This window comes from Salmo salar, chromosome ssa01, assembly GCF_905237065.1.
Source record: "Salmo salar chromosome ssa01, Ssal_v3.1, whole genome shotgun sequence".
Taxonomy (NCBI): Eukaryota; Metazoa; Chordata; class Actinopteri; order Salmoniformes; family Salmonidae; genus Salmo; species Salmo salar.
In genome coordinates, this window is record NC_059442.1 from 47444192 (window position 1) to 47468965 (window position 24774).

The 24774-nt window shown below is 44.7% G+C and overlaps 1 protein-coding gene across 5 annotated transcripts in view; it reads left to right on the forward strand.

Moving 5' to 3' along the window:
* The window catches only part of LOC106602955 (protein Smaug homolog 1), a 92396-nt gene that overhangs the window by 63327 nt on the left and 4295 nt on the right, over positions 1-24774 (forward strand). For 3 of the 5 annotated variants that reach the window (XM_014196013.2, XM_014196021.2, XM_014196040.2), the window contains 9 exons: positions 1608-1943; positions 5199-5308; positions 5686-5772; positions 7349-7604; positions 8452-8537; positions 9677-9795; positions 12679-12901; positions 16538-16664; positions 19256-19339. In XM_014196013.2, the coding sequence (XP_014051488.1) occupies positions 1608-1943; positions 5199-5308; positions 5686-5772; positions 7349-7604; positions 8452-8537; positions 9677-9795; positions 12679-12901; positions 16538-16664; positions 19256-19339 (1428 nt within the window). The remainder of the gene's footprint in view (positions 1-1607; positions 1944-5198; positions 5309-5685; positions 5773-7348; positions 7605-8451; positions 8538-9676; positions 9796-12678; positions 12902-16537; positions 16665-19255; positions 19340-24774) is intronic. The other 2 variants (XM_014196030.2, XM_014196049.2) reach the window with 2 other exon arrangements.

The following is a 24774-nucleotide window of genomic DNA, read 5'->3' on the forward strand; positions in this document are numbered from 1 at the left end:
TAGCTGGCCACCTATTTTAAACCAGCCCGTGAAGTCCTATACATAGCCAGGCTAACACAGTTAGTGGTGCCGCATATAGGGGGAGAAAGAGACTGACAGGCGACACACACACACACACACACACCGGCCGGACAGTGGGCACATTAAGCTCTCTCCAGTACATCTTATTTTTTTGCCAGCGTGCCCGCTCTGTCTACTGGGCATTTCCATCTAAATTGGACCCATGATCACCAACATGTGAAGTTCATAGGAGCATGTCAAATTGGGTGTTCAATGAAAGCTAAGAGTCTATATTTGTGACTTTTTATACATTTTGTTGTTACAAAGTGGGATTAAAATTGATTTAATTGTCTTTTTTTTTGTCAACGATCTACACAAAATACTCATGTCAAAGTGGAACAAAAATTCTAACATTTGTAAAAAAAAAAATAATAATAATAATGAAAAGCGAAACGGGTGTTTTATGATTGTTTCAGATTTGGTCTGTTCTGGACCAACCATATAATGGTCTTGTTTGGGGGTGGAACTCATTACCATAATAGCCACTGTGTAGAATAGTACCCAAATATGCAAAAGAAGGGTTTTGCATATTTCTACATGTGTGTAGCTATTCAGCATACATCACCATGAAGATAATTATATTAATAATCATAATTATACATTTCTGTATAGATCAGGGACGCATGATGTAATGCCATTACCGTAATTCCTTCCCCGGAAGTAAATCCACTTCAGCAACTGTAGTTCAATATCCAAAATACATGTTTTCATCCTTCAGCATGCTTTTACCTCTCACTAGAGCCCCATCACTACTAGCCTACTTGCCTCATGTCATAGCTGACACCCCATTCTTTCTGCAGACATCTTTTGATTCTTAATTCGGAGCAGATATTTAACAGAAATGTAGGAAAACGTGGTTGAATTCAAAACTGAGGGAGATTTTACCGTAATTATTTTACCAAGCATTGCATCTGCACAGTTCTTCCAGTAAATGTGTTTTTGTGAAATTTTCTGTGTAAATTGTTCAAAGTAGTCATTGTGCACAGAGTTGGAAATCAATGGTTTTTGTTTGGCATACATTTTAAAGTGAAAAATCTGAATCCGCATAATTCCGTTACTGTGGAATTGTCCTACTCCAGCTACTCCTGGAACGTTCTGTGACGCCATACAAGGTTTACCTGTTGTGTAGGTGTAAAAGCAGGGGAAAATGTCTCCGTCTCTCCCCCTCTCTTGCTCGCTTGTTTTTCTGACAAATAAAATAAATAGGACAAGTTGTGTTTTCTGTGACCCAACTGTGCCCAGCGGCCTCTTCGATCTAGCGACCTTTCGGTTACTGGCCCAACGCTCTAACCACTAGGCTACCTGCCACCTCTGGGAGAAGAGTGTGTTGTAAATGGACATTATAATCATCAGTAAATTGGTTACAGTAGTAAAGTTGAGCTGGGGGCTAAGACTCAGGTCTGGGCCTCACCATGCCTGTCTGTCCATGTCCCTACTAGCTCTCGAACTAACACAGTGTGTTGTCATGGTAGTATCCTAGCAGAACTGAGCCCCTTTCTAACTGTCTGGGCCTCCCCACCCCCCTGTCTCTTGTGTGTGTCTTGCAGTCCTGTTTGGCGGCGGCGGCGGGCAGCACAGTCCCCTGAAGCGTTCGGTGTCCCTTACCCCCCCGATGAGTGACGGCTCCTTGGCCGGTTCCTCCTCCTTGGGTTTAGGTCACGGCTGGCTCTCCCAGGAGGACCTGCGCGGGCCCCGGGGAGGAGGGCTGGGGCTGGCCCCCACCGACCCCCACCACGCACCCCTCTCCCCCCAGAGCAGCGTAGCGTCTTCGGGCAGTGGCGGCAGCGAGCACCTGGAGGACGCAGGTCTAGGAGGAGGAGGTTGCTGTGGAGGAGGCTTGTACCGCAGCAGCACATTTCATAAGGAGGGCAGCGGCATGAGGGGTGAGTTCAGTACTCCACCGCTCTCATGCGTAGCGGACAGAGTAACGTGGAGGAGGCAACCATGGGGTCTAGGGGGGTGGAGGGTGTTCACTTCAGGATGTCCCTCATCAATTGTTTGTTTTGAGGTGACCGCGTCTGCCCCCCAAATGCATTTGATAGTTAGATTTTTAGTGTAGTGATCCAGTCATTGATAAAACATTTTTTTTTTTATCCACTTCTATCAATGTCTGTTGAAACAGAGCTTTGTGTCCTGGTCTGAGATGGTTAAAGTGTTTTCTAGAATTTCCTCTCCAGCAGTGGTGGTCGGTGCCGTTTAAGATTAAGGAGGACGTTATTTGTTTATGAGCATGGCCTTTTTTCTATTATAGCATATTGGATGACTGTCATTCATATTCCATTCACCCAGCTCAATGAAACATCGATAGGTTCAGACTACTAAACTCAGCAAAAAAAGAAATGTCTTCTCACTGTCAACTGCCATTATTTTCAGCAAACTTAACATGTGTAAATATTTGTTTGAAGGTAACAAGATTCAACAACTGAGACAAACTGAACAAGTTCCACAGACATGTGACTAACAGAAATTGAATAATGTGTCCCTGAACAAAGGGGGGGTCAAAATCAAAGTAGCTATCTGGTGTAAGTATCTGGTGTGGCCACCAGCTGCATAAGTACTGCAGTGTATCTCCTCCTCATGGACTGCACCAGATTTACCAGTTCTTGCTGTGAGATGTTACCTCACTCTTCTACCAAGGCACCTGCAAGTTCCCGGACATTTCTGGGGGAATGGCCCTAGCCCTCACCCTCCAATCCAACAGGTCCCAGACGTGCTCAATGGGATTGAAATCCGGGCTCTTCCCTGGCCATGGCAAAACACTGACATTCCTGTCTTGCAGGAAATCACGCACAGAACAAGCAGTATGGCTGGTGGCATTGTCATGCTGGAGGGTCATGTCAGGATGAGTATGCAGGAAGGGTACCACATGAGGGAAGAGGATGTCTTCCCTGTAACGCACAGCGTTGAGATTGCCTGCAATGACAACAAGCTCAGTCCGTTGATGCTGTGACACACCACCCCAGACCATGACGGACCCTCCACCTCCAAACCGATCCCGCTCCAGAGTACAGGCCTCGGTGTAACGCTCATTCCTTCAACGATAAACGCGAATCCGACCATCACCCCTGGTGAGACAAAACCGTGACTCATCAGTGAAAACTTTTTGCCAGTCCTGTCTGGTCCAGCGATGGTGGATTTGTGCCCATAGGCGACGTTGCTACCGGTGAAGTCTGGTGAGGACCTGCCTTACAACAGGCCTACAAGCCTACAAGCCAAGTTTCCCGTGTGTATCAAAAATGGTCCACCACCCAAAGGACATCAAGCCAACTTGACACAACTGTGGGAAGCAATGGAGTCAACATGGGCCAGCATCCCTGTGGAACGCTTTCAACACCTTGTGGAGTGCATGCCCTGACGAATTGAGGCTGTTCTGAGGGCAAAGGGCAACTCAATTTTAGGAAGATGTTCCTAATGTTTTGTACAGGTGTTGGCAACTGCAAAGACTATTCTCGTTGAGCGTGGTGACTTTCTGTCCATCGCCGTTGTAAACTACTGGGAAGCCAAAATGTTCCCATACTGGAGATTTAACGATGATGGAGATCCTCCAATTCTGGTTTATCGACCCCACAAATCGCCGTCAGACAGAACTAGTTCCCTGCTGCGCCTCACAAATGGACAGTTTGAAATGTGTCAATTCAGATTTTAACTTTGATTACAACGTGAGCATTGGCTCTAGTTGTTTTAATGTAATATTCTGAAAAAAAATTTCTGTTCAGATTTACTCAACAAACATAGGGCTACAATGCAGCGTAGGCATAGCCTATAGACCTAGTGTTTTTATTTTGTAATTTTTATTTTATTTGTATGTATTCATTCAGGTTTACAGTGCAGACCGAACCGAGGTCCCCATACCGAATACGTGTACCGTTACACCCCTACTAGTGACTTCTGGGTCAAGTTTTGATTGGTTGGCCCCCGCCACAATCGTGTCCTCAGGCTAAGGAAAGCAACCTGCTCCTTTCCAGGTGTTCACAAGCCACCCCCTTTTCCCAGCTTCCCTTTCTTTGAAATGAACATCCCATCTGTTGTGACATAATACTGAATTTAGCCTATGGAATAGCAACACATTGGTCACATTAATTGTGATTTGTGGATGATTGTGTTTTGTTTTTATTCAACATAGTTCTGTCTTGTCTGTGCAAGCACGTGAGTGAATGGGGCAGTAGGAAACAAGACCCCTGTTTGGTATTTTAAGTTGTTACGCGCCACCACCGCTCATGTTAAGGGCTCCAATATGGCTTGACTAGCGACGACAGAGTACTGTCAGAACAGAAGCGTACATGCTCTTATCGGTCTCTGATGTCGCCTTTCTAGCGTGGCTTTCTTTAAGACCCCGTTGCATGGACACAGATACAGTGACATCTGGTTCCTAGTGTACCCTGTATAACCTTGTACCATTATACATGAGTTTGCATAAGCAGTCATAAGCATCTGGGCTCCTATTCAGAATGTATCTCTGACTAGGAGTGCTGATCTAATCCATGTACTCTTATTCATTACAGTCTAAAAGGCAAAACTGATCCTATATCAGCACTCCTACTCTGAAACTTTGAACACGGCCTGAATGGCCCAACCAGCTAACAGTGGAGGTTTCTGGTATTGTTTGCCTTTGCTTGGGGTCAATGTTTTTGCCCTTTTCTAGTAGAAAGAAAGAAAGAAGGCCGTTTTAGGCTTTGTTTAGAGCCTAGTGTTTGCAGCTAAGTGTGACGTACACCGTTAAAGTACTGTGTTACCAATACATTATGATGTGACAATGAAATGTGATTTTAAAGCAGTAAAATAAAATACTTCTAAGGTAATTGACATTAGCATTCACCACATAACATGCAAAGCAAACGATAGAACCAAAGCTCCTTAGCTAGCAACCGACATATGAGGTGGTCTAAAAGGGGCCATGGTTTCAGTGTTTTACATCACGGCTCTGACTGGAAGGATAAGAGTCGAAGGGATAAGTCCCTATGGGCCCAGGTCCAAAGTAATCCACTAAATGGGGAATAGGATGCCATTTGGGACGCAGTCTAAGTCTGAGACACTCGGAGAGTTTTAACGGTGAGAGGGAATGTCAGAGGACACTCGTGTCATTACATTGACTTACTACAGCTGTGCCTAAGACATTTGTCTGACGTGTGTGCCTACAGATGTGCCGGCCTGGCTGAAAAGCCTCCGTCTCCATAAGTACGCGGCTCTGTTCTCCACCATGACGTACGACGAGATGATGTCACTGACCGAACAACAGCTGGAATCACAGGTCAGTAGCAACAAGGAATACCTAATGAAACGTTCTAGGACCGTAAAGGCAATTTTAAGGAATTGTTACGGTAGTGAAAGTCTCTCTCCAGTTTCTAGTACTGTACTTTTGTTGTCTTCCTCAAAGAGCTGATAGACATGAACTGGTATTTTAAGAGTTGTAACAGGATGTTATAAAGGCTCATTCATGCTTATAACAAGTTATAAAGTATTATTCTTTTTTTTTTAATGGGAGGCTTTAAGTAAAGTGATTCAGAAATGTTTAGTTGAACACATTGATTAATTACCCTTTTCGTTATGTATTTATTTAACTTGTCGTTGGTGTGTGTTTGTGGTGAAGGAATGTCGTAAGAGTGAAATTATATTTATTTTCTGCAGAATGTCACCAAAGGGGCGCGCCACAAGATAGTCATCAGCATCCAGAAACTAAAGGAGCGCCAGAACATGCTGCGCTGCCTAGAGAAGGTCAGTGGTGCAAGCTGTCAACTTCTTAGGTTGAGTAAGTTGTCACGAAGCTTCTACAATGTCTTGCTAAGTGAGGCCCAATGCCAAATCAACCCCTGAACCCTACTCCCTATGCACTTATTGAAATCTAAGAACATTTGATAGGTATAAGTAGTATGGTTAAGTGAGCAATATTACCATATTGCTTACACCTGTCAAATCCTCTCAGATCTGTGACAGTCAGGGTCAATTTGGGATTGGGCCTGAGTGAAATAGGCAGACAATTGGGGTTAGCGTTTCACTTCCTGTCTAAAGGATCAGGTCAACTGAAGTTTGGGCAGTTGTTCTACCTCTTTTTCCTCCGTCTGTGCTGAGTGGAAAAGACTTGACAGGTAAAAACAATACAGTATGTCTGAACCTGACTAGCTGTCTAATCATGAGGAAGAGGTCCAAGTGAGAGACCTTCCATTTCTCTTTGAGAGGGAGGTAAGGAATTGAGGAAACGAGGCTGGAGGAAGCAAAGATTCGACTGCTAGTAATGTTTTTAGACACAGCCACGGTAGCTCATCATTTGATGGCTTGCTCACCTGTCAGTTATCTTAGATCAGTACAGATGAAGAGGACACAGGTACAGAAAATACACTTTTTTGACTATTCTGAAAGAGGGTCCACTTATCCAGGAAGATAACGTCTGGGCCCTGTCTCTATAAGGGTCTCGGACAATGGCTGTCAAGATCACAGCGTGGTGTCTTCTCTTATTGGGCCTTCTAATTTCAAGCCTGACCTTTTCACCAGGGGCTCTTCATTCTAAAATTTGCTTCTGTGCCACATTTGTAGGGTTTGGGTGAAACAAGACACCTGTTGCTTGGTGTTTCAGGTTTTTATGCACTCGCTTGCCGCTCATGTTAAGGGCTCAGATATGGATTTGACTACCAGCAGCAGTACTGGACAGGGGACACAGAGGATGCATCCAAAATGGCACCCTATTCCCTATAGTGAACTACTTTTGACCAGAGTCAAAATTAGTGGAGCTCTGGTCGAAAGTAGTGCACCATATAGGGTGTCATTTGGGATGCAAGCAGACCGGACAGGAAAGGACAGAAGCGAAACGTGTGTATTTTTGCAATTGCTTTATTTTTCCTCGTCATCACATGGCTGATGAGGTTGGCGAGCTCTTCCTCCCTTTCATGTCCAAAATATCCCGCCGCTGTTGTAGAAAGGACTCTGACGGAGACTTCTAGAATTATCCTCCTCTGAATAGGGCTATGAGTATTTGTTTGCCTTACTGTAACGGTCCCGAACTGTTTGGTACCATATGTCTCTTTGATGTTAAAGAAGCACCTTCATTATAGATCATGCTGACTAATTTCCTTTTTCCCTTCTCTCTGCTATACCTCCTCCTCCCCTGCTCTCCTCTCTTTCACTTCATCTTTACTGTACCCCTTTGTGACCTTCCCTCTCTTGCTTCCATTCCTTTTTCTCTCCCCCATTCCTTAATTCTCTCTCCTTCTATCACGTTGTTTCCTCCCCCTTCCTTTTCTTTCGCTATCACATTCTCACATTCTCTTTCCCTTTAATTTTCTCTCTCCTTTCACAGGACGTGTTGGAAGGGGGTAACCTGCGCGCACCTCTTGCCGAGCTCCACCAGATGATCCTGACGCCCATCAAAGCGGTGGCCAGCGACAAGTCGTTGCCCTCCTCGACCGCACAGCAACCCCTGTTGAGCCTCGAGGGGAAGAGCAGCGCTGCCCCGGGCTCTCACCTGGCCCCCGGAGGAGGGGAAGGGGAGACGGGGACTACCCTCATCGCGGAGGGGGACATCCCCGGCCAGTTCACCCGCGTCATGGGCAAAGGTAGAGGATCTAGTCCCATGGATTGGGAAGTTAAGTTGTCGTAACATTGTCACGCACGTCACATTTGTGTGATAGACTGCACATAAAGAAACCAAACACCTGGGGTCACGATGTGGTCACTATTTAACTCGAAAACCATTTTCATATTTTTCATTAGTCCACCATTGATATGGTCCCAAATATTATAATTTTGCCTAATAGGAAGCCTGTGTTGACTTCTGGAAAGGTTTCATGATGATGATACAAAACTTCATAAGGCTTTTGTGTTTACTTGTTTTTGGGCATTAGGAGACAGCGATATAACTTGAAAACTGAATGTTGACATGCAACATTTTCATTTGACTATCAAAAACGGATTAATGAAAAACATACTAAAATAAAAAATTGTAAGCCGTCGGGCCTTATTGCTTAATTCTACTATGTGTGTGTGTGTGTGTGTTGGTTTCTTGACTTCCCTTAGACTTCCCTTCCTCTCCCTAACCACCTCAGTGCTATGTACTGAGCAAACAGTGGACATTTTGGAAGAAATGTGGAATATGGAAATCAGTGTGGCCACGTTTCCCCTCGCTCAAACCCTGTGTCCTTAAATCCCCCTGCTTTGGAGAAACTAATTCACCCGCTTTCTTTTTCTACCCTCTTCTCTCTCTCCTCTCTCTTTTTTGTCCTCTCTTTCCCCCTTCTTGCTCTCTCTCTCTCTCTCTCTCTCTCTCTCTTTTTGTCCTCTCTTTCCCCCTTCTTTCTCTCTCTCTCTCTCTCTCTCTTCTCTTTTCTCTCTCTTTCTCTCTCTTTCTCTCTCTTTCTCTTTCTCTCTTTCTCTCTTTCTCTCTCTCTCTCTCTCTCTCTCTAGTTTGCACACAGCTCCTGGTGTCCAGGCCAGATGAAGAGAACATCAGCTCCTATATGCAGCTCATTGACAAGTGCCTTCTGCACGAGGTACACACATACAGAGAGGGAGAGAATACTTTTCTTTATACAGTTCTTCAGACCCATATTTATATAATGGGTGAATGTATCACATTAGAGCAGCAATTGTTATCTACATTTCAAGGGGAAACTGCCTTTGTGTGTGTGTTCATAGCCTCACAGTATTTTAGACATGTATTACATTCTGTATCAGCTCAAGTGTGAAATCTGGAAATTGGAAAATGTAAAAAATACAAAGGTATACGGAACAAAAATGTAAACGCAACCATTTCAACGCTTTTACTCTGTTACAGTTCATATAAGGAAATCAGTCAATTGAAATAAATTCATTAGGCCCTAATCTATGGATTTCACATGACTGGGCAGGGGCACAGCCATGGGTGGGCCTGGGAGGGCATAGACCCACCCACTGGGGAGCCAGGCCCAGACAATCGGAATGAGTTTTTCTTCACAAAAGGGCTTTATTTACAGACAGAAATACTCTTCGGTTTCATCAGCTGTGCGGGTGACTGGTCTCATACGATCGCAGGTGAAGAAGCCGGATGTGGAGGTCCTGGGCTGGCGTGATTACATGTGGTCTGCGGTTATGATGCCGGTTGGACGTACTGTCAAATTCTCTAAAACGACTTATGGTAGAGAAATTAACATTCAAATCTCTGGCAACAGCTCTGTTGGACATTCCTGCAGTCAGCATGCCAATTGTATGCTCCCTCAACTTGAGACATCTGTGGCATTGTGTTGTGTGACAAAACTGCACATTTTAGAGTGGCCTTTTATTGTCACCATAAGTCGTTTGTGCTGTGTAATGATCATGCTGTTTAATCAGCTTCTTGATATGCCACACCTGTCAGGTGGATGGATTATCTTGGCTAAGGAGAAATGCTCACTAACAGGGATGTAAACAAATTTGTGCACACATTTTAGAGAAATTAACTTTGTGTGTGGAAAATTTCTGGGCTATTTTATTTCAGCTCATGGGACAAACACTACATGTTGCGTTTTTATATTTTTGTTCAGTATATTTCTAGTGTAGTGAGGCCATAACATTTTTTAAATAAACGAACAAAGCTGAACCGCAAAACCCTAAGTCATGGTCCCTCTCCTACTCTTTGGCCCTGCAACCTCTCCTTTCCCCTCTCCTCCCTCAGGCGTTCACTGAGACACAGAAGAAGCGGCTGTTGTCATGGAAACAGCAGGTGCAGAAGCTGTTCCGCTCGTTCCCCAGGAAGATTCTCCTGGACATGGCGGGCTACCGGGCGCAGAGGAGGTAGATTAGACCCTACACACACGCACACAAATGGATACACATAGACAGAGATATGTATATACACTACCGTTCAAAAGTTTGGGGTCGTTGTTTTTGAAAGAAAACCACGTTTATTTTGTCCATTAAAACAACATCAAATTGATCAGAAATACAGTGTAGCCATTGTTAATGTTGTAAATGACTATTGTAGCTGGAAACAGCAGATTTTTTATGGAATATCTACACTGGCGTACAGAGGCCCATTATCAGCAACCATCACTCCTGTGTTCCAAATGGCACGTTGTGTTAGATAATCCAAGTTTATAATTTTAAAAGGCTAAATGATCATTAGAAAACCCTTTTGCAATCATGTTAGCACAGATGAAAACTGTCGTCCTGATTTTAAAGAAGCAATAAAACTGACCTTCTTTAGACTAGTTGAGTATCTGGAGCATCAGCATTTATGGGTTCAATTACAGGCTCAAAATGGCCAGAAATAAAGAAATTTCTTCTGAAACTCGTCAGTCTATTCTTGTTCTGAGAAATGAAGGCTATTCTATGCGATTAATTGCCAAGAAACTGAAGATCTGGTACAACGCTGTGTACTACTCCCTTCACAGAACAGCGCAAACTGGCTCTAACCAGAATAGAAAGAGGAGTGGGAGGCCCCGGTGCACAGCTGAGCAAGAGGACAAGTACATTAGAGTGTCTAGTTTGAGACTGGCAGCTTCATTAAATAGTACCCGCAAAACACCAGTCTCAAAGTCAACAGTGAAGAGGCGACTCCGGGATGCTGGCCTTCTAGACAGAGTTACAAAGAAAAAGCCATGTCTCAGACTGGCCAATAAAAAGAAAAGATTAAGATGGGCAAAAGAACACAGACACTGGACAGAGGAACTCTGCCTAGAAAGCATCCCGGAGTCGCCTCTTCACTTTTGAACGGTAGTGTATATTCAAAAGAAGTATGTGAACCCTTTGGAATTACCTGGATTTCTGCATAAATTGGTTTTCAAATTTTTCTTGTCTATATTGAATACATCATTTAAACATTCATAGTGTAGGTTGGAAAAAGTATTTGAACCCCTAGTCTAATGACTTCTCCAAAAGCTAATTGAGTCAGGAGTCAACTAACCTGGAGTCCAATTAATGAGATGAGAATGGAGATGTTGGTTAGAGCTGCCCTGCCCTATAAAAACACTCACATAATTTGAGTTTTCTATTCACAAGAAGCATTGCCTGATGTGAATCATGCCTCGAACAAAAGAGATCTCAGAAGAATTGTTGACTTGCATAAAGCTGGAAAGGGTTACAGAATTATCTCGAAAAGCCTTGATGTTCATCAGTCCACGGTAAGACAAATGGTTTTTAAATGGAGAAAGTTCAGCACTGTTGCTACTCTCCCTAGGAGTGGCCGTCCTACAAAGATGCCTGAAAGACCACAGCGCAGAATGTTCAATGAGGTTAAGAAGAATCCTAGAGTGTCAGCTAAAGATTTCCAGAAATCTCTGGAACATGCGAACATCGCTGTCTACGATACATAAAACACTAAACAAGAATGCTGTTCATGGGAGGACACCACGGAAGAAGCCACTGCTGTCAACAAAAGAAACATTGCTGCATGTATGAAGTTTGCAAAAGAGCACCAGGATGTTCCACAGCGCTACTGGCAAAATATTATGTGGACAGATTAAACTACAGTTGAGTTGTTTGGAAGGAACACAAAACACTATGTGTGGAGAAAAAAGGCACAGCACACCAACATCAAAACCTCATCCCAACTGTAAAGTATGGTGGAGGGAGCATCCTGGTTTGGGGCTGCTTTGCTGCCTCAGGGCCTGGACAGCTTGCTATCATCGACGGAAAAATGAATTCCCAAGTTTATCAAGACATTTTTCAGGAGAATGTAAGGCTCTCTGTCCTCCAATTGAAGCTCAAGAGAAGTTGGGTGAGCAACAGGACAACGACCCAAAACACAGAAGTAAATCAACAAAAGAATGGATTCAAAATAAGAAAATATGCCTTCTGGAGTGGCCCAGTCAGAGTCCTGACCTAAACCCGATTTGAGATGCTGTGGCATGACCTTGAGTGGTTCACACCAGACATCACATGAATATTGCTGAACTGAAACAGTTTGGTAAAGAGGAATTGTCCAAAATTCCTCCTACCCATTGTGCGCACACTTTTCTTTTCTTTTTTTTTGGTTATTGCTGCCAAAGGAGGGACAAGCAGTTATAAATCCAAGGATTCACATACTTTTTCCACCCTGCACTGTGAACGTTTACACGGTGTGTTCAATACGTCTAATTGTTTGTTATTAGTTTAAGCAGACTGTGTGTGTCTATTGTTGTGACTTAGATGAAGATCAGATCAAATTTTATTACCAATTGATGCAGAAATCCAGGTAATTCCAAAGGGTTCACATACTTTTTCTGTATAATGATATATACACACACACACACAGAGAGACGCACTAAGCTCTCCTCCTGCTCTTGACACCATCTGTTCTGTCTCACCCACGTCTGACTTATTTTTTTTCCTCTCTAGCCATTCTGGATGTTTGTTTGTTTTCAGCGTCACTTCTTATTACCAACACTTATTGTTATCGCCACCACCAATTTGTACTTAACGACTTCCTCGGCTAAATGTTTAAAAGGTCAAAAAATTTAGCTACGTAGCCTGTTCTCGAGTGGCAATACTCCCCCTGTTCTTGACACATATACAACTCCACTCCGGAGATCGGGGTTCCCTGCGACCACGCTTTCTCCAACTTTCCCATCTCCTCAGTCAATCAAATTTATTTTATAAAGTCCCTTTTAAACTAGCAATTGTCACAAAGTGATTTACCTCCTTTTATTTCTTTCAAAAAAAAATGATGATCCAAGTGCTATTTCTCTCTCCTTGCAGCAGCAGCAGTAGCCGGGGCTTCGGCCAGTCCAACTCTCTCCCCACGGCGGGCTGCGTGGGGGGCAGCAGTAGCATGTCGGCCCGCCGGAGCCTGCGCCAGTTCCAGATGCCATCACGGAGCCTGCCCGGCGCCAGGCTTGGCCTGCTGGGCACCGCCGGCCTCCTGGGACCCACGCCACGCAGCGCCAGCAGCACCCCTACCGGTCTCAAGCAGGGACGACAGGTAGGGACACTTCTGACTGTAAACTTTTCCTAGGCACTTAGCCACTACCCCTAGCCTAGGCAATTGATATAGAGTTCTTCTTTTGTGATGTTATATTGCAGAGTCTCCCTTTTAGGCAGGGACGGCATATGAGGACGCCCCAATCTAACCTTATCTTAGCCCTTAGCATCTAGCCCCTGCCCACATCGGCGTCCTCAACTCAAATATTTTCTCAAGTCTCCGATTAACATTAATGTGTAGTGTCTAAAGTCTGAGTTAACCTCACATATCCAGATTTTGGCCATTCATTTAGATCTGAAAGGATTTTTAAGGTGATGTTATATTGCTGAATAAGCCTACCTTTTTAATGGGAGGACATCCCTATTTGGTTCACTACAGCAGTGGAAAATGGGTAGTGATACAAAGGGTACTGATACAAAGGGGATCTACATGGAGAAACAACAACATTATTGTATTCTCACACTGAAGGGGTGCTGCGTATATGCCAATATACAGCGGGAGAAAGGAAAAAGGGAGAAAACCACTGTCAAGTGTCTAGATTCTGGAATCATCCCATCACGCAGAGAAATAATCAAACTCCTAACAATACCCTCTTTCACATCTGTCCCGAACTATCGTTCCCTGTGAATTACATAGTTGTAAAGACAGTCATAGAAACAAATACAACCATAAGGGGGAAAATGCAACAGCGGAGGGGAAGAAAGGCAGTGTCAGTGGCTCGTTGGGTGAAGTGGCTGGAACTTGTAGGCGGATCACGCATTCCACAGACCCTACATCACTAGTGCTCATTGGAACAGTTCTCCACTCCACAGCAGGGATAACCTGGCACACGTCTGCTACGCTCCCATTCTGCATTTCTTTATGCATCCTTACAATGGGAGGAAATTCCAAACCGCTTCCGCCACAGTCCGCACACTTTCTCCGTCCGACCATTTTTTGGGACGAAATCGAAAGGTATGGAACGTGTGCATTAAAAGAAAGGAGGTAGAAGGGGGAGAGAGAGAGAGAGACCGGGGTGAGTCATTGTTAGGGCGGTGGTGGTGTAGGGGGAGGGGTGACGGAGGGGAGGAGAAGGGGAGAGAGCAAGTGAGCTAGTCAGAGGCAGTGAGAACAGTGCACAGGCATTTCCTGTTTTTCCCTGGCTCTCTGTATGGGAGGGCCGGGAAAGGGGGACAGCGAGACAGACTGAGAGAGAGTGGGGCGAGTGCTGGAGGGGAGTAGCGGGAGAGAGAAAGAGAAGGTTGAATGTATAATAGGCAGGTTACAGAGAGGAATCCGCACGGCGAAAGTGTCAGTAGTTTGAGGTTAAACGGGGGGAGAGAAATAGAGGGGAGGAGAGAGGGAGAACAAGAAAAGGTTGACTTTATAACGGCTCAGTAGTTATAGGCTAGAGTGGAAACACCTGGTGTGCCCTCCCCTAGATTTTACAAACTTTTATAAAGCCACCCCTGGGTGTGCATTTCGTTATGTGATAGTCCTAATCAATACAATTTTGAGGAAATTAATGCGAGTCCATTTTGATCAGAGTGTAACCAAAATGTACATTGCTCATGATTTTGAAATTGTAAACCAAAAGGTCGGACTATTGGCCTATAAGTCATTCTGAAGTATTGTGAAATGTCATTTTGAAATACACTGCTCCAAAAAATAAAGGGAACACTAAAATAACACATCCAAGATCTGAATGAATGAAATAATCTTATTAAATACTTTTTTCTTTACATAGTTCAATGTGCTGACAACAAAATCACCCAAAAATAATCAATGGAAATCCAATTTATCAACCCATTTAGGTCTGTATTTGGAGTCACACTCAAAATTAAAGTGGAAAACCACACTACAGGCTGATCCAACTTTGATGTAATGTCCTTAAAACAAGTCAAAATGACGCTCAGTAGTGTGTGTGGCCTCCATGTGCCTGTATGACCTCCCTACAACGCCTGGGCATGCTCCTGATGTGGTGGCGGATGGTCTCCTGAGGGATATCCTCCCAGACCTGGACTAAAGCATCCGCCAACTCCTGGACAGTCTGTGGTGCAACGTGGCGTTGGTGGATGGAGCGAGACATGATGTCCCAGATGTGCTCAATTGGATTCAGGTCTGGGGAATGGGCGGGCCAGTCCATAGCATCAATGCCTTCCTCTTGCAGGAACTGCTGACACACTCCAGCCACATGAGGTCTAGCATTGTCTTGCATTAGGAGGAACCCAGGGCCAACCGCACCAGCATATGGTCTCACAAGGGGTCTGAGGATCTCATCTCGGTACCTAATGGCAGTCAGGCTACCTCTGGCGAGCACATGGAGGGCTGTGCGGCCCCCCAAAGAAATGCCACCCCACACCATGACTGACCCACCGCCAAACCGGTCATGCTGGAGGATGTTGCAGGCAGCAGAACGTTCTCCACGGCGTCTCCAGACTCTGTCACGTCTGTCACATGTGCTCAGTGTGAACCTGCTTTCATCTGTGAAGAGCACAGGGCGCCAGTGGCGAATTTGCCAATCTTCGTGTTCTCTGGCAAATGCCAAACGTCCTGCACGGTGTTGGGCTGTAAGCACAACCCCCACCTGTGGACGTCGGGCCCTCATACCACCCTCATGGAGTCTGTTTCTGACCGTTTTAAGCAGACACATGCACATTTGTGGCCTCCTGGAGGTACTTTTGCTGGGCTCTGGCAGTGCTCCTCCTGCTCCTCCTTGCGGAGGAGGTAGCGGTCCTGCTGCTGGGTTGTTGCCCTCCTACGGCCTCCTCCACGTCTCCTGATGTACTGGCCTGTCTCCTGGTAGCGCCTCCATGCTCTGGACACTACGCTGACAGACACAGCAAACCTTCTTGCCACAGCTCGCATTGATGTGCCATCCTGGATGAGCTGCACTACCTGAGCCACTTGTGTGGGTTGTAGACTCCGTCTCATGCTACCACTAGAGTGAAAGCACCGCCAGCATTCAAAAGTGACCAAAACATCAGCCAGGAAGCATAGGAACTGAGAAGTGGTCTGTGGTTACCACCTGCAGAACCACTCCTTTATTGGGGGTGTCTTGCTAATTGCCTATAATTTCCACCTGTTGTCTATTCCATTTGCCCAACAGCATGTGAAATTTATTGTCAATCAGTGTTGCTTCCTAAGTGGACAGTTTGATTTCACAGAAGTGTGATTGACTTGGAGTTACATTGTGTTGTTTAAGTGTTCCCTTTATTTTTTTGAGCAGTATATAAATTAAATTGCACTTATTGAGTGAGGTGCTCTCAGTAGTTTGTCTAATGTAGGGATCTCAAACTGCAATTTGAAGGGGCCAAGGTGGGAGGTGGGTATTTCAAGTATCGCCAACAATGTGCAGAACTGTATATCATTATATTACTTTGGCGTCATGGGGATATTAACATATTTCCCAACATTGTCTGTTAGTGGTTAGATTTGTTGCACCCGTTATTAGAATTGTGCCAGTTTAGATGGTCTAATGATCCAAAGATATACGGCCTCCTAGTGAGGACAAAACTTTGAAAAGTCGTGGTTTCAATATCTTTTCAACAACAAAAAAATAAGCATTTTCAACCAAGCACGTCTTTTAAGCATCTTGTGCTCATAGGGCTATCAGTCTGTTGTGGCTGTCTGTGTGACTATCAGTTTGTCCAACAGGGTTTATGGTTTGCCAACCCCGGGGGCAGTAATAGCATGCCCAGCCGAACCCACAGCTCAGTGCAGAGGACCCGCTCCCTGCCTGTCCACACCACGCCACACACCATGGTCATGTTTCAGCAGTCTGGTAAGAAATCGCACACACTCAGTTACAAGATACATACACGTGCGCACACCCACTTTGTCACACATTACTCTACTGTACAAGGTAGGCCTTTCTATCTTTCCGTTCCTCTCTTTATCTTAGCCTCTTTCTGTTTTCCTCTTCTTTTTTTCTTTCCCTCCCTCTCCTTTTTGTATTGCCATCTCTCAATCTTTTATAAGCTCTCAGCAACCTAGCATCCTCAGTACTACCTTCCTCTTTGTTAGCCTGGAGACAGATGCTGTAATGCCACAGGGCACCACACACACTGCTCTCATCTGCATACCAATGCAGCACAACAGCCTTAGGTAAAGATCCCATTCAAGTCCAATGTTCTGCTCTGTAATGGCTGGATCCTTAATTCTATTTTCACGCTGTAGCCGCGGGATAAACTGGACATCAATGTGACAGCGGGGATTTCCTCCTCCGGCCTGTCTTTCATAGGGAACCAAAGTGTATTCCCCCTTTTTTAGAATGGAGAGGAAGGAGGAGGGAGGGCATTTTCAGGGAGATAGAGGGAATGCAGCCGTATGTGAGGAAGGGAAGGAGGGAAGAGTCAGTGGACTGTTACAATGAGCCTCTTTGTGCTGGGTGGCTGGGCAGCCCTGGCACCCTTTCCCTGCCTTTCTCTCTTTCCCTCCTTCGTTCTCTCCCTCCCTTCTACAGCTCTGCAGAGTCATACACACTGCACATGCACTCGAGGGTGGCTGGAGTTGGAGCCGGGCCAGAGTATGTAGCTGCCTGGAAAGCTAGGCCTGGACTCGCCCTCTCTCAATCTCTGTCTCTCTCTCTCCCCTATTTCTCAAACTGACGCTAGACAGATTAAATGATTGATTAAAACGGAGACTATACAGGGAGAATGATGGGATGAAGTAAGGGGAGTGAGTGTGCGTGCGTGGAGGGGCCAGGATTTGAGGCCTAAAAATAGCCAGTGGCTGACTGTTCTGTCTGTCCAGCCAGTGTGACGGCAAGTGCATAACTCAGCTCTTCTCTCTACCCACAAGGGATTTTCACAGCCGCCCGGGCCGCGTTGACTCCGCTTAAGGCAGGCAGGAGCAGCTTAAGGCTAGCCGACGGCCTAGATATCCCCTCGTGATAGCTAGCTAAGGAGCTCACAGCTGAGCTGAGGGGGCAGCTAGGCTAACAAGTTAGCAACTTGTCTCAGACAATCGCTTCTACGTTTTTTTGGGGGGTGGGTGAGTTTATGGGTCCCCCTTGTGGCGGAACGGGTGACTTTGAACTTGAGAAGTACACACACACACACCTCACTCACACACACGCAACAAACCACCCCAATTTGAGTAACCCAAGTGACTGGGTATTGTATTTAATGGGTGTAATGTGGAGACAGTTGGTTAATTGGCGGTGTAGTGTAATCAGATTAAGCACGGCACACGCGGTGTGGTTGAATGGAGGTCATTGTTACGACGCCCGCCCCGCACGCACTGGGATTTGGAGCCCATGATAATTCATTCCTTTGTCTGCTGCCATTTCGGTGTGGTGATGTTAGGAAAGGTTAAAGTATTTGGATTGAGACATTTTGATGAACTTCATTTCAACTCTTTTTCGTGCTCAATGGGAATAGTAGACTCTGTGGTATTGTGGGGTTTGTAGAGGACTGTGAAGAAATGCATCATTCTTTTGATTGTAAAGTCTTTGAGCCATTTTCACAGTCGTTGTGTTGATGTTGGAACATTCTGGGGTCTTTATCTGGCTTTTTATGTACGGGTATACACACATTTATCATACTCTTTCAGTTGTTTGTTTAGCTGTTAGCACTTTCACAGTGGTTGTGGGTACGTTGTTGTAACATTGTGGTGGTGTTCTCCAGGTAGTTGGTTGTGGTTACGTTGTTGTAACATTGTGGTGTTGTTCTCCAGGTAGTTGGTTGTGGGCATGTTGTTGTAACATTGTGGTGTTGTTCTCCAGGTAGTTGGTTGTGGATACGTTGTTGTAATGTCGCAGTGCTGTCCTGGTAGTTAGTTGTGTGTACGTTGTTGTAACATTGTGGTGTCGGTCTCCAGGTAGTTGGTTGTGGATACGTTGTTGTAATGTCGCAGTGCTGTCCTGGTAGTTAGTTGTGTACGTTGTTGTAACATTGTGGTGTTGGTCTCCAGGTAGTTGGTTGTGGGCACGTTGTTATAACATTGTGGTGTTGGTCTCCAGGTAGTTGGTTGTTGGTACGTTATGTTGCAGTGCTGTCCTGGTAGTTAGTTGTGTGTACGTTGTTGTAACATTGTGGTGTTGGTCTCCAGGTAGTTGGTTGTTGGTACGTTGTTATGTTGCAGTGCTGTCCTGGTAGTTAGTTGTCTGTATGTTGTTGTAGTGTTGTTCTCCGGGTAGTTGGTTGTGTACGTTGTAACATTGTGGTGGTGTTCTCCAGGTAGTTGGTTGTGTGTACATTGATGTAATGTTGCAGAGTTCTCCTGGTAGTTAGTTGTGTGTACATTGTTGTCATTTTGCAGTGTTGTTCTCCTGGTAGTTAGTTGTGTGTACATTGTTGTAATTTTGCAGTGTTGTTCTCCGGGTAGTTGGTTGTGTGTATGTTGTTGTAACATTGTGGTGGTGTTCTCCAGATCTCCAAGTGCCAGTGACGGAACCAGACATCAACAACCGGCTGGAGTCTCTGTGTTTGAGTATGACAGAGCATGCCCTGGGAGGTAGGAGCACCACAACCATCCATGAACACACACATACGAATTCACACACACCAGTTAATACTGGACTTCTTAGTCAATACACACATGCACACAGTACTGTATCTAATGTACCACTTGGTTTAATCACACGTGCGCACACGCACAGAGAAATAAACTTGTACTCTCACACTCACTCACTCACACACTTTGCCCTCAGAACAGCCTTAATTCGTCGGGGCATGGACTCTACAAGGTGTCAAAAGCATTCCACAGGGATGCTGGTTCATGTTGAGGCCAATGCTTCCCACAGTTGGCTGGATGTTCTTTGGGTGGTGGACAATTCTTGATACACACGGGAAACTGTTGAGCATGAAAAATCCAGCAGCGGTGGATTGGCACCTACTACCATACTTGCTCAAAGGCACTTAAATATTTTGTCTTGCCCATTCACCCTCTGAATGGCACACACACACAATCCATGTCTCATTTGTCTCAAGGCTTAAAAATCCTTATTTGACCTGTCTGCTTCCCTTCATCTGCACTGATTGAAGTGGATTTAACAAGTGACATCAATAAGGGATCATACCTTTTTACCTGGATTCACCTGGTCAGCCTATGTCATAGAAAGAGCACGTGTTCTTAATGTTTTGTATAATCAGTGTATACACATGCAAATAAACAGACAAAAGGTGTGTCAACTTTGGAATTCCCTCTATACACGCACAAACAAACAAACAAAAGGAGTGTCAACTTTTGGAATTCCCTCTGCCCAGAAACTGTTAAACCTCTTCATTTGTTGCCTAAAATGACATACCCAAATCGAACTGCCTGTAGCTCAGGCCCTGAAGCAAGGATATGCATAATCTTGATACCATTTGAAAGGCAACACTTTGAAGTTTGTGGAAATGTTAAATTAATGTAGGATAATATAACACATTAGATCTGGTAAAAGATGATACAAAGAAAAAAACATGTGTTTAATAACAAACCATCTTTGAAATGCAAGAGAAAGGCCAATATATATGACTTAGGAATCTAGGTGCAATTTAGATTTTGGCCACTAGATGGCATCATTGTATGCAATGTTTTAGACTGAGCCAATTGACCATTGCATTTCTGTTCAAAATTTTGTATCAAGACTGCCCAAATGTGCCTAATTGGTTTATTAATAACTGTTCACGTTCATAACTGTACACTCTCCTCAAACAACTTCATGGTGTTCTTTCACTGTTAATAGCTACTGTAAATTGGACAGTGCAGTTGGATTAACAATAATTTAAGTTTCTGCCAATATCAGATATGTCTATGTCCTGGGAAATTTTCTTGTTACTTACAACCTCATGCTAATCGCATTAGCCTACGTTAGCTCAACCGTCCCTCGGGAGACCCACTGATCCTGTAGAGGTTTTAAAGGGAAAAATAAGTTACGGGTGAGTCAGTTGCCAAGTCATCGGGAACATTCATATGTGTTGTCAGAATGCAACCGTAATACTAATGAAGCCAGCAACATAATACAGTGAATACATCCAGAGTCTCAACACCCCAAAGATGATGACTTGCCTGTAGCCAGTCCTGGGTTCATATACTATTTGAAATAATTTCAAATGCTTTAGCTGTGCTTGATTGAACCTGAAATAGAACAGGCCCTCCAGGAAGGCTAAGGCAATTGCTCAAAGTATTTTAAATATTTCAAATAGTATTTAAGCCCATGTTTGGCTGTAGCTAGGGTGTGACTTCACAATTAATCCACACGTAGTGCGAGGATAGGAGGGTGGAGTGGACAGGAGAGGAAGGGAGATGGATAATCGCAGTAACCATTCCCATGTGAAGTGGAGTTTAGTTTTAAATAAAGGGGCTGTTTCCTCTCTCCCCGGCCTCGCCAGCACAGAGGCAGAGACAGTGGCCCTCAGTGCTCGGCGCAGAGCTAGGGTGGACAAGCGCCGCTTTGTGTAGGTGGACAAACACACACACACACACACACACACATACATACGCACACACACCCACACACACAGGGCCAGAGCAGAGGTGGTTAGCTGAGGAGTGCCAGTCCCAGACTGGACCCTTCCTCTCTTACTGTACCCCTCTGTCCCTTCTCTCTCTCTGTCCCTTCTCTCTGTCTCTCTCTCTGTCTCTCTCTCTGTCTCTCTCTCTGTCTCTCTCTCTGTCTCTCTCTCTGTCTCTCTCTCTGTCTCTCTCTCTGTCTCTCTCTCTGTCTCTGTCTGTCTCTGTCTCTGTCTGTCTGTCTCTCTCTCTCTCTGTCTGTCTCTCTCTCTCTCTGTCTGTCTCTCTCTATATATATATATATATATAATAACAAACTGAATCCACAGAATATAAATTAGAATGAATGGAATACCACCGTGCCCTTATTTACAAATCGAGTAAATACTGTCCAATAGAAATCTGTCAGCTCTAAAAATGACCAAACTCTCTTTTCTTTTAACCAATTTGTCAGAAAGCTGCCAAGTCATTTCCCTAATATTGACATGCTTTCAGACGTTACCCTGTTAGGCAGTTCTATAGATCTGAAAAGATTGGATATCCATTATGGTGAACATTTCATCAAGCCTATGACAGGGAAAGGTGGCATTATTAGCATATTGCCTACTTCAGTCCTTTTTCCAGATCTCTGAAAGTGCCCCAGGGGGGTAAGGGTTAGGGGTTGGTGCATTTTTAACATGGGCCTACATAAGATTCTTATGGAACTCTATTCCATTTATAGTCCACTACTTTTGACCAGTGCCGATAGAGCTCTGGTCAAAGGTATTGCACTATAAAGTGAATAGGGTGCCATTTGGAATGTCATGAGACCCTCGACCACACACAGGAACTCCAATAATAGTAAATCGTTCTATGAAACCCCTTGTATGTAATGCACCCTGGTCCATAGGACAGGCTCATTGTCCACCCTCCCTCCCAGAAGCCTGCAGGGGATGAGTGAGCCAAGCCTATGAGTTCGTAGCTTCAACCCCGCAGCACACACCATTTGATTAATGGACTGCTGAATGTAGATTTTTTTATTTATTTATTGCTCTTCAGTATTATGTCTATCTCTAAGTTACCCAGGAAAGGGCTGAAAATAGCCCATAATAATATATGTAGCCTTAGAAATAAGGTTTGTGAAATCAATAACTTGCTAACATCAGATAACATATATTCGCCTTTTCTGAGACTCACGTAGATTATTCATTTGATAAAGCAGTGCAATATTACGATATAACATCTATAGAAGAGACATAAATGCTTATGGGGGAGGTGTTGCTGTATATATTCAGAGCCATATCCCTGTAATGCTTAGAGAAGATCTTATGTCAAGTGTTATTGAATTGTTGTGGTTGCAGGTTTACTTGGCACATCTAAACCTTTTCTTTTGGGGTGTTGCAATAGGCCACCAAGTGATAAGTCAGTATCTAAATAATAAACTCAGCAACAAAAAGAAACATCCCTTTTTCAGGACCCTGTCTTTCAAAGATAATTCGTAAAAATCCAAATAACTTCACAGATCTTCATTGTAAAAGGTTAAACTTTGTTTCCCATGCTTGTTCAATGAACCATAAAGAATTAATGAACTTCCACCTGTGGAACGGTCGTTAAGACACTAACAGCTTACAGACGGTAGGCAATTAAGGTCACAGTTATGAAAACTTAGGACACTAAAGAGGCCTTTCTACTGACTCTGAAAAACACCAAAGGGTCCCTGTGCCCAGGGTCGCTGCTCATCTGCGTGAACGTGCCTTAGGCATGCTGCAAGGAGGCATGAGGACTGCAGATGTGGCCAGGGCAATAAATTGCAATGTCCGTACTGTTGAGACGCCTAAGACCGGGAGACAGGACGGACAGCTGATCTTCCTCGCAGTGGCAGACCACGTGTAACAACACCTGCACAGGATCGGTACATCTGAGTATCACACCTGCGGGACAGGTACAGGATGCCAACATCAACTGCCCAAGTTACACCAGGAACGCAGAATCCCTCCATCAGTGCTCATACTGTCCGCTGAGAAAGGCTGGACTGAGGGCTTGTAGGCCTGTTGTAAGGCAGGTCCTCACCAGACATCACCGGTAACAGCGTCGTCTATGGGCACAAACCCACCGTCGCTGGAACAGACAGGACTGGCAAAAAGTGCTCTTCACTGACGAGTCGTGGTTTTGTCTCACCAGGGGTGATGGTCGGATTTGCGTTTATCGTCGAAGAAATGAGCGTTACACCGAGGCCTGTACTCTGGAGCGGGATCGATTTGGAGGTGGAGGTCCGTCATGGTCTGGGGTGGTGTGTCACAGCATCATCGGACTGAGCTTGTTGTCATTGCAGGCAATCTCAACATTGTGTGTTACAGGGAAGACATCCTCCTCCCTCATGTGGTACCCTTCCTGCAGGCTCATCCTGACATGACCCTACAGCATGACAATGCCACCAGCCATACTGCTCGTTCTGTGTGTGATTTCCTGCAAGACAGGAATGTCAGTGTTCTGCCATGGCCAGGGAAGAGCCCGGATCTCAATCCCATTGAGCACATCTGGGACCTGTTGGATCGGAGGGTGAGGGCCATTCCCCCCAGAAATGTCTGGGAACTTGCAGGTGCCTTGGTGGAAGAGTGGGGTAACATCTCAGAGCAAGAACTGGAAAATCTGGTGCAGTCCATGAGGAAGAGATGCACTGCAGTACTTAATGCAGTTGGTGGCCACACCAGATACTGACTGTTACTTTGATTTTGACCCCCTCTTTGTTCAGGGACACATTATTCCATTTCTGTTAGTCACATGTCTGTGGAACTTGTTCAGTTTATGTCTCAGTTGTTGAATCTTATGTTCATACAAATATTTACACATGTTAAGTTTGCTGAAAATGAACGCAGTTGACAGTGCGAGGACGTTTCTTTTTTTGCTGAGTTTGTGTGAAATGCTTGGTAGTGAATGTGATGTAAACAGAGAGGTCTGCTTTCTTGGGGACCAGAATATTGACTGGTTTTCATCAAGCTGTCCGCTCAAGAGAAAGCTTCTCACTGTAACCAGTGCCTGTAATCTGGTTCAGGTTATTAATCAACCTACCACGATGTTTACAAACACTACAGGAACAAGATCATCCACATGTATCGATCACATTTTTACTAATACTGTAGAACTTTGTTCTAAAGCTGTATCCGTAGTGGCTATATCCAGGAAAGCCAAAGTTGTAATAGCTGGGCCTAAAATAGTATATAAGGGATCATACAAAAGATTTTGCAGTGACTCTTATGTGGATGATGTTAAAAATATTTGTTGGTCTGATGTGATTAATGAGGAGCATCCAGACGCTGCACTTGATGAATTTATGAAATTGCTTCTTCCAATTATTTTTAAACATGCACCTGTTAAGAAATTGACTGTTAACTGTTCAGGCTCCATGGATTGATGAGGAATTGAACAATAGTATTGCTGAAAGAGATGGGGGGGGGGCTAATATGTCTGGCTGC